Source organism: Arachis ipaensis, chromosome B07, assembly GCF_000816755.2.
Source record: "Arachis ipaensis cultivar K30076 chromosome B07, Araip1.1, whole genome shotgun sequence".
NCBI lineage: Eukaryota > Viridiplantae > Streptophyta > Magnoliopsida > Fabales > Fabaceae > Arachis > Arachis ipaensis.
Window position 1 is genome coordinate 80849543 of NC_029791.2, and position 14059 is coordinate 80863601.

At 32.5% G+C, this 14059-nt stretch overlaps 1 protein-coding gene across 5 annotated transcripts; it reads right to left on the minus strand.

The window, feature by feature from the left end:
* Positions 1381-11836, minus strand: LOC107607378. Of its 5 annotated transcripts, none has more exons than XR_002350058.1 (5): positions 10905-11088; positions 9102-9190; positions 7146-7397; positions 2336-2433; positions 1381-1529 (listed from the first exon to the last, which is right to left on the minus strand). XR_002350058.1 is itself a non-coding variant. In XM_021105983.1 (5 exons), the coding sequence occupies exon 5, from the start codon at positions 8855-8857 to the stop codon at positions 7652-7654; it is 1206 nt and encodes a 401-aa protein (XP_020961642.1). In that variant the 5' UTR covers positions 8858-8908; positions 9102-9190; positions 10905-10988; positions 11099-11128; positions 11367-11836; the 3' UTR covers positions 7508-7651. The 5 variants fall into 5 exon arrangements, 2 of the variants coding, with proteins under 2 accessions (XP_020961642.1, XP_016164827.1); XR_002350057.1 differs by having other exon boundaries at positions 1382-1529; positions 2389-2433; XM_021105983.1 differs by lacking the exons at positions 1381-1529; positions 2336-2433; positions 7146-7397 and adding exons at positions 7508-8908; positions 11099-11128; positions 11367-11836 and having other exon boundaries at positions 10905-10988.

Consider the following 14059-nt stretch of genomic DNA (forward strand, 5'->3'; position numbering starts at 1 on the left):
CTTTAGTGCTTAGAAAGAATTTTACCAAGCTTTAGCTGTTAAAAATATATTTGATGCAAATTGAAAATTTCAGGGACAAAATTGTAACAAAATAAAACTTAGAAATTTTTTAAATATATTTAACAAACATCAAGGACAAAAAACATGCTTTACCAAAAAATTAAATATTAACAAACATTAAACATAAACATTATGATATTTACAAGTTATAATAATTTATTATTATTTATGAAACATTAAAATTATTAATTATTAAACTTTAAAACATCAATATTGAAATATTATTATTTATTAATTATAATAATTATATTTTCTCTAAGAAAATTAAAGCTTTTTTTAGATTTTTTTAAATAGTTTTAATTATAATATTATGTTATTGAAAATAATATTTAATATTAAAAAATATAATTATTATAATTAATAAATAATATTAATAATTTAATAATTATATTTTCTCTAAGAAAATTAAAGCTTTTTTTAGATTTTTTTAAATAGTTTTAATTATAATATTATGTTATTGAAAATAATATTTAATATTAAAAAATATAATTATTATAATTAATAAATAATATTAATAATTTAATAATTATATTTTTTAATATTAAATATTATTTTCAATAACATAATATTATAATTATTTATTAATTATAATATTTTCAAATTATAATAGTTTAAAGATTATTGTCATTTTATTTTAATAATATTGATATGTTACAGAATATTTATAGCATTTGTATAATTAATATACACTACTTTCACTACAAAAAAGGGGTTAAAACGACAGTTATTTTTGGAATTACGGCAGTTAGAACCGCCATTATGACCAAAATTAGTGCCTCCAAGAAATGCCGTTATTCTGGGCGCCATTCTGGTTATTACGACGGTTTTTTGAGTATTAAAATGGCGGTTTTTGAACAGCCGTCGTTTTTACCAAGATGTTGTGGCATCATTTCTGTTTAAAATGGCAGTTGGATTTACCATTATAACCGCCCTTTTTACCAGGTTATAATGGCATCTTTTGTGTTTAAAATGGCAGTTTCTAGCTGCCATTTTTACCAGGTTATAATGGCATCTTTTGTGTTTAAAATGGTAGTTTTTAACCGCCATTTCTACTAGCGTATAATGGCATCGTTTTCCTTTAAAATGGGGGTTTCTAACCGCCGTTTGTACCTAATTATGATGACAATTTTATGCTTTTTAGAATAAGATTGAAACTACCAATTTAAAGTGATATTTTCGAAACTCACTTAAAAATCTCGTAATAACCAAAAGGCATAATCATAAATCTAACATCATAAGATGATTTTTAATTCATACATGATCCAAAAGTCATAATCCAAGTCATAATTGAGATGTCATAATCCAAAAACAAAGTTTCAATATAACATTTTTCAATAATACGTCTTAACATATAATTCTTAATATACGTCTTAACATATCAAGCAAGGTCATGCTTCTTTGTTGCTTGCTGCAGAAGACCTACTTCCTAACTCTTTTGGTGATGGAATCTCACTCTCCTGATCCAATCCCTACAATAAAAATATAACTATTATGAGCACAAGAAATGCAAGAAAAAGGCATATATTTATATACATTTATCATGTCTAATTACATAGCATTGATACAATAATGAATAAATTTTTTCATACAAGTGGTATAAATTGATTCATGAACAAATTTTACAAAGTTCCATCACTTTAAAATTCTTCCATCTTTCAGTACGTTGTATTTGTTTTGAAACAAAAAAATTCGACTCTGTTTTCACACATTGAACTATAAAATTTATAAATCAACAGTTAAATAAACACCTTATACAAAAGATCTCAATTTCTAAAGGTTATTGACAAAATAGAACTATACTTTCTAGGTTCTAAGATAGAATTAATCCACATACGGCCACAACTCCACAAGTTATACTTACTACCCCTTCAGCAATGCTATCAAGAGCAACTGAGCAAGTAAGCAAAGTCAAGAACATATACTAACAATTCTGTATCTTACCTATAGTTTTCATTCACATATGCCTAGGGTTTTGATAAAAGAAGAATACATGATTGGAATTGTATAAGGTGTACGTTTCTTATTAATATTTAGATCGGGCTCAATGTGGAAATCTTCCATATTGATAATGGATTATTTTACATGAAAATTTGTTTCAACAATTTCATGTGAAGAGAGGTTGAGAACAACGACTAAAGTTGATACCGTTAAATACCGTTAAATATTAATGCAAAATAATGTACACACAAGACAAAGTTTACTATCACTCTAGCATAAGCTAGCACTACTACTAATTATATTAATAATAGGAATCATAAGCAGAATATGAATGTACCTATGAAACTTGTTGAGTAGGGAACATTCCAGCCAATTGTATTGCAATTTTACCTCCTTCCTTAGAAGCAATATAGGAGACTAGCGCTTGCAATTACGCTTTAATGTAACGACCCAACTTCCAGAACGTCATGATCGTACCAAAAGTAAGGCGTTACTTACCTGTTTTCCTTTATTAACTATTTACTATTGAGCCTTTAGTTCGATATCGTGATTTAGTTTTATAGAAAATTCCAAAAAAATTTTGTTTTTATTAATTAAAATCATATAGCAAACATCACCAAGTATAATAATCACATAATTATTAATAATAATAAATATTATACAAAATAAATTAAATAAAACTCAAGTACAACTCCTATCCCTCTGTATAAAATAAAAACTAAAGTAACAAGGGCGAGGAAACTGTATAAAAACAACATGAAATACAAGTAAAGTCCTGCTAATTGTCTGCAGCTTCATACCGAGTCTTCGAACCTGTGTCACTGAAAGGGTGGAAGATTTTGGGGTGAGAACAAACCACACGTTCTCAGTAGGGAATGGGAATGCCGTAAAAGTAATGATTAACATGTAAATAATTAACTTTGCTTAATAAACTATCTTTGTCAAACCCTTTAAAATACTTTTTAATCTTACTTTAGATAAATAATTACTTTCTTTAAATTCCTAAAACCAAAACAGATCTCAATCACAAAATTTGTCATATAAAATATCTTTCAGCCACATAATTGATTCTCAGTCACAACAAACAGTTATTAATCATCTCTATACATTCACAGACTACTAGCACAAGTAAGAAACTCAATTCAACACACAAACAAATCACAATAAAACAAACAACACAATCATAGAGAAGTAATACAAGCAAACACAACCAAATGCAAATGCACAACCACTATGATGCATGTCTGTCCTAAGCAGGCCATGAGCTCACGTGTCGGTTTACACCCTGCAGCCCGACATTACCTAGGAACAAGTCCCAGATATGGCTTCCTTTTGTGTCCTTAGTGCATATGTGTCGGTGGTAAGAATACCACTCCTTCGTGACTACCGATAGTCAGCGCAAAGCCCGAACCCATAATATACGCACAAGGGGAAACAGTGATCCTCAGTTCGTGGGCGTCCCCGAGATCAATTCACAAACAAAACAATGATCCTCAGTTCGTGGGTTTTTCCAAGATCAACATATAACAGTTAGTGGGTTATTCCCGTAATCAATGATTATCAATTCATGGGTTTTCCCGCATTTAAAACAAATAACAATTTATACGTTTCCCCGAGATCAATGATCATTCAGTTCGTGGGTACTTCCCGAATTTAACCAATTATCAAGTTATGGGTTTTCCCCGTAGTTAAACAACTAATAGTTCGTGGGGTTTTCCCTCCTTTTATCACTTTTCATTTTCCTTTCTAAAGCTCAACAATCCATATATCAGTTCCCCATTCTGTTTTCCCCTTTAAATTTTTAATAATTTTCCTTAAACCTTTCTTAATTCCTCAGGCATTTGTCTATAAAAATCTTAATCATCAAATGATTTCATAATTTTTACTTTAGCAATCTTAACTCGAACCAACTTTAAAACAGTTTTCCAGTTTAATTCTCTATCAAAAGACTCAAGAAAATCATCTTTCTCTTTACTATCCCAACTCAAATGTTATAATATAAATTCATAAATTTCTAAAAGCTAATCCTTTACTTTAAGCCCAAATCATAATTTTTTTCTATATTGAATCAAACTCAAAACATAATTTCTTTCTTAAATAACTTAAATTCGAAACATAGGCCTTTCCTTGGTAAATCGAACTCAAAATATTATAATTCTTTTCTTAACTAAATAAAACTCAAATAATATAATTTTCCAAGTTCAAATCATCTAAAATAACTTCTCAAATAAAACCTCAGATTTTATAAAATTTCGGCAGCACCTCCCTTAAAACTCGGACTTTACCACCCTTACGGGTTCCCTCTTTCTTAACATCTCATCAAACCTTTGTCAACAATTATCACAGCAGATTCTCAATCAATTAGAAATTTAATAATCCGCAATAATTAACAATTCAGCCATAATCCGCCACTCCCACATAATCCATCAGTCCAACTTCAATTTGATCAATTCATAAATTATTTTAACCAAAGGACTAACAGTTTTTCACTTTCCAAATACCCAAAACACATTATCTCCTAACTTAAACAAAATCTTAGCAATATTGACACCAAAACACATAGAGTATGTAATATTCACAAAATTCCAGTTCTCTTATAACCAACTACTATGTTCACCTAAAAATTCTGCTCCATATAGTTTCCAACTATCACAAGTTATCCTTATACTTTTAGAGTTATTTTATCTCTAAATTCAGATTTCATGAAAAGGTCAATTTAATAATCAAACCTCAATCTTTTAACAATTCTCAAACTTAATCCTAATTAATCACGAATCAACATTAACAACTACCAAAACCAATTCCAACCAATCACAAGTCAATTTCACAACCATTCCAATACATCAGATAACTAAAAACAACAACAAGCACTTACTCTCAAAAACCAAAATATAGCTACACAACTCAACTAATTCAGTATAATCACATAGAATCAGAATTTTTCAACAATTCAATCAAAATCAGAAAAAATCAATATCAATTATAGCTTCAAACACTCACAATAACAAAACCCAAGGACATTCACAGCCATAACCTGAACAATACTCCAGTTGAAGCACTAAAACAATATCAAACTTAATCCAAATTTCACAACCTCAAACCAAACTTATTCCACCATTAATCTCTCATAACAACAAAACCAGTCACATTCACAGCAATAATCCAAACTCAATTCATCAATTATACATACGACAGCTTTTCAATAATTAACTCAGTATATTTTTATTTAATAAATTACACTAAATTAATCATTATTCACAACCACATCTAATTCCAGTCACAGCTCAGAATAATCACAACAACTAACAAATTTCAAATGCATTTCAAGTTATTCATATCAACTAAATAATTTTTTAACCGTCATTAACCATTTGCACTTATCCAATTAACTTTGTACGCATTCTAGAATTTAAACCGTTAAATTTTGAAAAATAAATCCCCTACATCGATGTCGAAACTCATGAAAATCGCCAAACACAGCAGCTCCGTTAGCAGTTCCAACACTCGTTTTATTTTCTGGGCAGTAACCAAAGTGGTTCTAGGCAGCTCCAATATTGTTTCCTAGTGACAGAGGGCTCCGGTAACTACGAAACCTGAGGCAGGGGCTGAATAGAGCAGCACAGAGTAGTATAGAGTAAGAGCAGCAACAGTTTGGCATCTCCGATCGACGGCAGCAGCATTATTTCCGATCACTCTTCACTCTCGCAGTAGTAACCATGGTGGCAACAAAATAGAGAGTTCAAATTCAATGAAGTCAGAAATTGAAATGAGTTCAATAGAATTGGAACTACAGATAGCTTACAATAAAATAACGGAGTAGCAACAGGGTTTCCGGGCAGCTCTAGTGGCAGTAATGGCTGAGCCAACATAAATAATAGCAAAAACAGAGGCTGAGCAAAGGACAATGGTTCCAACCATCGTGAACTCTCTCTCTCACCGCAGATGGGCTTTCTGATGGCAACGGCTTCTGATCACAGCACGACAACTTGGCGCGGTGAAGATCCTTTCTTCCTCTACTATGTGTGTATTCTGCGATGTTGGTGACAGTAGCATCCAGCAAACCCTCCTCCTCCAGTGGCGGCTCCTTCGATGGCACCAATGCACGACGGCAATGAGAGGCACGGCGACGCCCTCTTCCTCCCGATCTTTGGCTCAGGCTCGTCTCCCTCCTCTAGTTCCTTCCACGACGGCATGGCTTCGACGGCGTGGCTTCGACGGCGATGCTCTCCATATCTCCACGAACAGCTGACAGAAGGCGCTGCAGCGCGGGCAAGGCTGGGCGACGCTGGCGATGGTGGCGTGGGATCCTTGTGTGCGACAGTCCGGCAGTCACGGCGGCGGTGGGGTAGCTGCTCTTCCCTCTCTCTTTCCTCTCTGTTTTGCTGCTGTGTGTGAATGTTACATTGAAGGAAGGTGAGGGTGAGGCTATGGCTGTGTAGGGTTAGGAATTGGGAAAATTAGCGTTCTAAATTAATTTTGGGAATTTGGGTTAGAAATTAGGATTTTATAAAGGAATATGGATAGATTTGAATAGATATTTTGATAAAATTGGAGGGTAGAGTAATTTTAAAACCAAATATACTCTCTTAAAAATATCTAAGAATACTGGTTATCAACATATTGCTAAGTTCAATTAATTATTTCTAGTTTAAATTATAAAATAAGCATATTAATCATATTTTTATAAAATATAGTTTAAAATCAATATTAATTTTTCTTTTTATTATATTTCTATTATCAAAACTCTAATTTCAATTTGTGTAGAATAACTAATTATAATAAAAATTTTACTTAAACATTAATTAACTTAAACTTAAACTATTTATAAAAATCAAACTAATTATTTCTAGTAAATTAATCTCTAAGAGTATAAATTAATAAAATAGAACATAATTCATTCATAATAAAAATTACTTAAATTGAACGGTACAATTCTTTCTTATTTTTTAATTACTAAAATTATAATTTCAATCATATCAAATATCCAATAAAGATTATATAAAAATTCTAATTAGTTTAAACTTCAATTATTATGAAAATTTATTTAATTTCCTTTAGTAAAATAATTTCCTTAAAATAAAATTATCATCAAATAAAATAAATCACAAATAACTAATTATTTAATTTTCAAAAACTAGGGTTGTTACATTTAACAGTATCCAACTCTTCTTGCACATTTGGATCACAAGTAGATGATGTGCCAACATCATTTGAAGAACCTAAATACATTTGACTAATCCTTGTAGTGTTGTTCTTGAAAGCAATTGTTGGAGCAGCTCCAATACCTAAACCTCAAACACGACAGGGTGCTCTTTCCCAAAAACTACTCCAAGAGCATCAAGAGGAGAATTAACAGTTGATTCCATTGGTTGTTGGCTGCTATGTGCTTCAATCTTCTCCTACTTATAAAAAAAAGAGAAAGAATAAAAAATAGTATTATCTTATAAAAAAGAAAGAAAAAGAAATACAAACAAGTTACTTATTTCACTTTAGTCTTACGGTGATGCCCCAAAAAATACCATTTTCCACCATGCTTTAATGTATATGAATCAGCGTTGAAGTTACATGTGGGACAAGCATATTTACTGTGTACGTTCCACCCAAATAAGTTACCAAGGCCTGGAAAATCACTAATTGTCCACATTAATGCTACTCATAATGTAAACATTTCATTCTTGAACCTATCTAATGTTTGAACACCATCATGCCACAACTCTTTTAACTCCTTGATAAGAGGTTGTAAGTATACGTCTATGTTGTTTCCCGGTATTTTCTCTCCGGGAATAATCATTGACAAGAAAAGTGATGTTGGCTTCATGCACTCTCGTGGAGGTCGGTTGTAAGGAATAAGCACCACTGGCCAAATGCTATAGTTTGTACGTAAAGCTCCAAAAGAGTTGAATCCATCAGCTGCAAGACCAAGACGTACATTTCGAGGATCTTCGGCAAACTTATCATGAAGTAAATCGAATGTCTTCCAAGCTTCAGAATCCCGCGGATGCCTCCTCTTCGAATCTTTCTTTTCTGCCGAAGCATGCCATCGCATTGATTGTGCAGTTTTAGAACACATGAATAATCGTTGAAGTCTTTGTTTTAGTGGAAAGTATCGCAAGATCTTTGCCGGTTTCTGCTTTTTGGCATCGCTCCATTTAGATGTCTTGCATCTTTTGCATTCTTGCAAATCTTCTTCCTCCCCCCAATATAACATGCAGTCATTAGGGCAAGCAGGTATCTTGGTATAATTAAGCCCTAGTTTGTTTATGATTTTCTTGGCCTCATAGAATGTATTTGAAATCTTCGCATTTCCAAAAGCATGTTTTATTAACTTGAGGATTTCGATCATGGGTTTGTCGCTTATTCTGTATAAGCACTTTATGTGATACAAACTAATCAAGAAAGACAGTTTTGAATACTTTGTGCAACCTTCATACAATTGCTCATTATCGTCTTCCAACAACTTGTAAAATTCTACATTTTCTCCATTGTGCTCTTCATTTTCTGCATCTTCTATGTTGTCTTCATCTCCATCTCCATCTTCATTCAAGTCAGGTCCAGCAACTCCAAATACGTCATTGAGCTTTGTTACCATTGGATGTTGAGATGTCGAATCATCTTGTACAATTTGACTAGTTTGATGAGCTTGTGACCCAACTCCAACTGCTTCTTCACCATGCCAATACCAAACTTTGTAGTTTTCTGGAAATGGCTTGACTATTAAATGTTCAAAAACTTTCTCTCTTGTTTGCCACTTGCCAAAACCACACACCGAACAAGGGCATTTAATCTGACGACCCCCAAGAGATCGATGCTCAAAAGTGAAATCCAAAAACTTGTTTAGACCATCTTTATACTCGTGCATGTTTCATGATTTTCCAATCCATGACTTATCGATTGACATGATTAAGAGGGACTACAAAGAGGAATATTAAAAAATCTATTCATTAAAAATCTCTCTCTCTCTATCTCTCATATTAACTAGGAAACTAACTAGTATATATCAGCAGGCGCTACTATAAAAAGAAATTCTTGTATGTGCAAATTAGATATCAAACAAATACTTAAATAGTACTCTAAAAGAAATTATAAAAAAAAATTGTAATTACCTCTTTCAAATGATAATTTTGTGGCTGTAACAGTGGCTTTGTGAACTTTTCTTTCTCAAGTAATTGTATATATGCAAATTAATTTTTTTCTACAAGATAAAAAGAGACAAAAAAAATAAATTGAGAAAATATTTTATTCTCAAATTATAATTTATAAAAATTTTTTTTATAAAACTCATATTATATTAACTAACTAACTAATTATTTTATATTCATATATTATACTGTTTAATTATTATTTAATTAAACAGATTATATTACAACAATATGTGGTTGTCAAGCTAATGGGTACAGAGTACAAACTGTTAGTAACTTAGTATTATAAGGTTTAGGGTAACTGGTGTAGAGTCCAAACTCAAAATAAATTAAGCAAATATTTTATTCTCAAATTATAATTTATAAAAATTTTTTTTATAAAACTCATATTATATTAACTAACTAACTAATTATTTTATATTCATATATTATACTGTTTAATTATTATTTAATTAAACAGATTATATTACAACAATATGTGGTTGTCAAGCTAATGGGTACAGAGTACAAACTGTTAGTAACTTAGTATTATAAGGTTTAGGGTAACTGGTGTAGAGTCCAAACTCCAAACTGTAATATAATGTAACATTTTAGAAGGGGTATTGGGCCATGATAGTAATAATAGATAGATGTTCAAATCAATTTTTTCGTCCCTATTTGCAAGTGGGAACATTGATCATGACTCCTCTCAAGCACATTTCATGCTTGATTACAATCCTAGTGACATACAAATAGATATAGGCCCTACCTATATATATTTACATGATTTGGATAACATCACATACGTATACATTACAAACAGAGCCATATTCCATCCCTAATATGAATAAGAAATTAAAAGACACACTCTTATATAACTCCAAGATCAATTATGCACCTTGATACTTATCTTCAATAATTACAAACAGCTACAAATAATAATAATAATAAATAGTACTAATGAAATAGAAAAACCACAGAAAGGGCATTATATATAGAAAAAGATATATATGTATTTTGATATATAATTGATTGAACACATAATAATAACAAAAACAAAATATATATAAGGAAGAATAACAAAAAGAGCATGCATTCAATTCAGGCACTACTGCTCTTCAATCAGAAGGGGAAGTCTTGGTCTTCAAGCAATAGAGGGAATCTTAGAACCTTAGAAATTAGCTATTAAACACGGAAAAGAAACAACTGAACCAAAAAGAAGTAACATAAATCATTAAAAGAATAACCAATTTGCCTCCATATTACCAACATAAAGAGAGAAAATTATTAATCAATTACATCAAGGACTAATTACTTATTCCAGAAATTCAGTCATTAAACTTAATGATTAACGAGCAAGACACACAAAGAAAATACTAAAACTTCCAGAATCAAGTTTAGCAAATTCACCAACTAAGAACATAAGAATATGGGGAATAAGACTAATTAGTAAACAACAACTGCATCAAGAATGGTCCCCGAGCTCAAAAACCACAATCTGAATGACCAAAACCCAACAAACTAATTGCAAAGTAACATCACCTACTAAAGACAAGTTCAAATGTTCTGTAAAAAACAAAACTTAGCAAAGGATATATGAAACCAGCTGGTAACAGCTCAAAAAAACAAATAAGAAGAAACCTTCACACGAGAAACAATAAGAAAACGTTAACAGCACAGAAAACCAGCAATTCAATTATCACATAGAAAATTTATTGTAAAAACAAAATTGAAGATGGAATTAATGGAAATATATCAATGAAAGTAGAATCAGATTGAAAATATTACCCTAAGCGACCAGAATTCAAAAGAGAATAAGTTTCCAGATCTGGGAATCACTTAAGCCCCCCTCCAGTCTTCGAGACTAACGACCTATGGAGAAGAAAACCCACAGAACAGGAAGAAAGAAGATTACAGAGAGATAAAGCTATAATTAGTTTTATAAAATTGAAGATAAATGTGATTAAGGAATTTTTCCATACCCCTTTTAATTCAATTTCAAATGCTTGCACCTGATATCAATACAAAATTAGTCATATAATTAGAACATTGCAAATTAGTCATATAAATGAATTTTGTACAGAAGATACCAACTTAATAACATTGCAAATTAGTCATATAATTAGAACATCCAAGATATGAATTAGAGATCCAATATTTTGTTTAGAATAGAAAGAAGCAAATTCAGGATGACTGCAATCATGTTGATGCATTATTAGAAATTTAAAAACAAATTTAAATCAAAACTACCTGCTATTAGTGTATTAAACAGTTTAGGCATTTGGCAATCACTGCTGTTTCAAGCTGAATGAGGAAGCCATATGTCAAGGAACTGAAATCCATGGACCAAAATGGCCTACATTACGAAATGCACAAAACAGTATCATTACACCAATAGCCACTGCAAACATCAGAAACTAGATGAGTGAATCCCAAATCTTTGCTCTTCAAAAGTACTGGTAACCATCTCCAATGCCATCAAACATAGGAGATTTGTTCAATGAAAGCACCATTTGATACGAATTTGCATCAAGAATATAGAGAATTAGAGATAATCAGAGAGAATAGGAGATAAATCCCTAGAATTAAGGCCAAATAGAGAAAATAGAATTTCTAATTATATCATGCATATCCCACATTATTACATCATATTTCTATTTATAGTATAATTCTCTAATTGAGCTAGCCCAATACTAATCCTATCAGCATGTTGTTAGAAGAGATCATGTAGATATTAATCTCAGACTGACATGAGTCAATCCAGGCAGTAGTAAATCATTCCGGAGGTGATTGGCAACCTCCAAGAGCATGGTGGATGTTTTGTATTAGGCACATCGGCAACAACTTCTTAAGGTCATTCAAAGTTCCACACTTGCAAAAACTTGTGGTCAATATTGGATATTCAAGGACAATGGAGGAGTACAACATCAACTATAAGAGGTTGCAAGAGCGAGGTGAGGCATATGCCCGGTGGTGCGATGCCATTGGACTTAGACACTGGTTATTGGCATTTGACGAGGGACATCGATTGGGCCCCATGACGATAAACCTTGTCGAGTGCATTTCAGTACTGAAGGGTACCCAAAACCTCCCTGTTTTGGCGCTTGTCCGAGCAACATATTATCGTTTAAACGAGCTACTTACGCAAAAGAGTGTCGAGGCTCACGATCGCAAGCGGGCTAGATTTACTTTCTCTACTTTTGTACAACAGCGGATAGAAGCAAATATGCAACGTGCTTGAAATATAGTTGTGCACCGGTTTGATAGACGAAACGAGGTATTTGAGGTGCGTGAAATGCCTAATGCAAAGGTGTTGGCAGTTGATCTTGTGCGGCAGAATGTGACTGTGGGCACTTTCAGGTGGAATGACTACCATGTTGACATGTTATTACTTGTTGTGTCAACCAGCAAGTCAACTGGTAGCTGTATGTGCATGATGTGTACAAGATTACAGAGGTTTGTAAGGTTTACAGATTTGAGTTCGTACTATTAGATGATCCAGAGGCATCGCCTTTTTATTCGGGACCGACATTGGTCTCTAATCCAAGCAAAACTTATATTATTTATTAAATTTAATATTTACAAAGTCAATTAAATATCATAGTAACATTAAATACAAGCAAAACTAATGTTATTATCTCATATTAACTCAAAAAAATTAAGATTAATTAAAATTACAAAAATAAAAAAATCAAATTACAAGAAAAAGGAAAATTATCAACTCACATCTATCCTTCGGATGAGAAGTTTGGTTTCAAACCTCGGTTCGAACAGGAGAAGTACGCCATGATAATGTGCTTTGGATGATCCATATCTCAGGGTTAGACACCGATTAGCATAATGAACTATCCATGTGGCTGAGAGCCCTCACAGTCCAGGCACAATGACACAATTATCAAGAGCGTGCTCTACCACTAAGCTAATAGCCCGTCGTGTGGGCCTCCCAAGATGATCCAAATAACTGATAATATGATCCTCGGATGCCGTATAATTACGTGCCGTTTTTAATCAATACAAACTAATATTTTTTTTGTATAATTACTCTTTTTCTTAAAGACATTACTCATGCGCTACTAACTCTCTTTTTCTTCTTCCTCACTTTATATTTCTTCTCTCTCCACACACTACACAGCATGAAATTGGGCATGAAATGGAGGATGAAAGAGCTCAATTAATAGAGCTTGAGCTGCGTCGCTGGTTACCAGGGTGGAAGAGCTGTCCCCTACATGTAGATAGCCTCCAACACGCCCACCTTGTGTTGCTACAGCTCTTCGAAAATGCGCGAAAATTTCTACAACGCTTGTTGGATTCGGAAGCAACATGCCCACCGCGTGTTGCCAGGAAACTGACATGTCACTGAGCTCTCCACATCACCACGCACGCTCCCCGCGTGTTGAACCTGCACCCACGAACCGGCAAAACACCTCATCTCTAATATTGAGCAAAAATACAAATGGCTTTTTCAAATGAAAAATAAATTCGGTTAAAATTACTTTGAAATTTTATGTGTGCTGAATAACTTCAATGGAGGGGTAAATTTGTCCACATTTTGGAGGGGTCAAGGACATGAATGTATTTTTCATTTTTCGGGGACGAAAATATCCACGAGAAAAAAGGTCAGGGACCTATTTGTCCCTTTCTCTTTTTTTTTTTTTTTTTTGATTTTTCATGGTTTCTCTCAACCTGGCAGGTCAATGACTAATCCTTCGTGGATCGAAACTCCATTTAAGAGTTTGTCGTTGGCCCATGGTTGTTGCATGCACAAAGCATGATTCAAAACCCAAACATTTACTTAAACAGACTAGTGAACTAACTAATAGACTAACTCAACTTAATTATTTATCATTCAAATAAACTTAAATTGAGATTTTTTTTTCTTTTTTGGGGCAGCAATTTAGTTTTTGGTCTTTTTTAGGCTTGAATTTTTTATCCCTTTTGTCCCC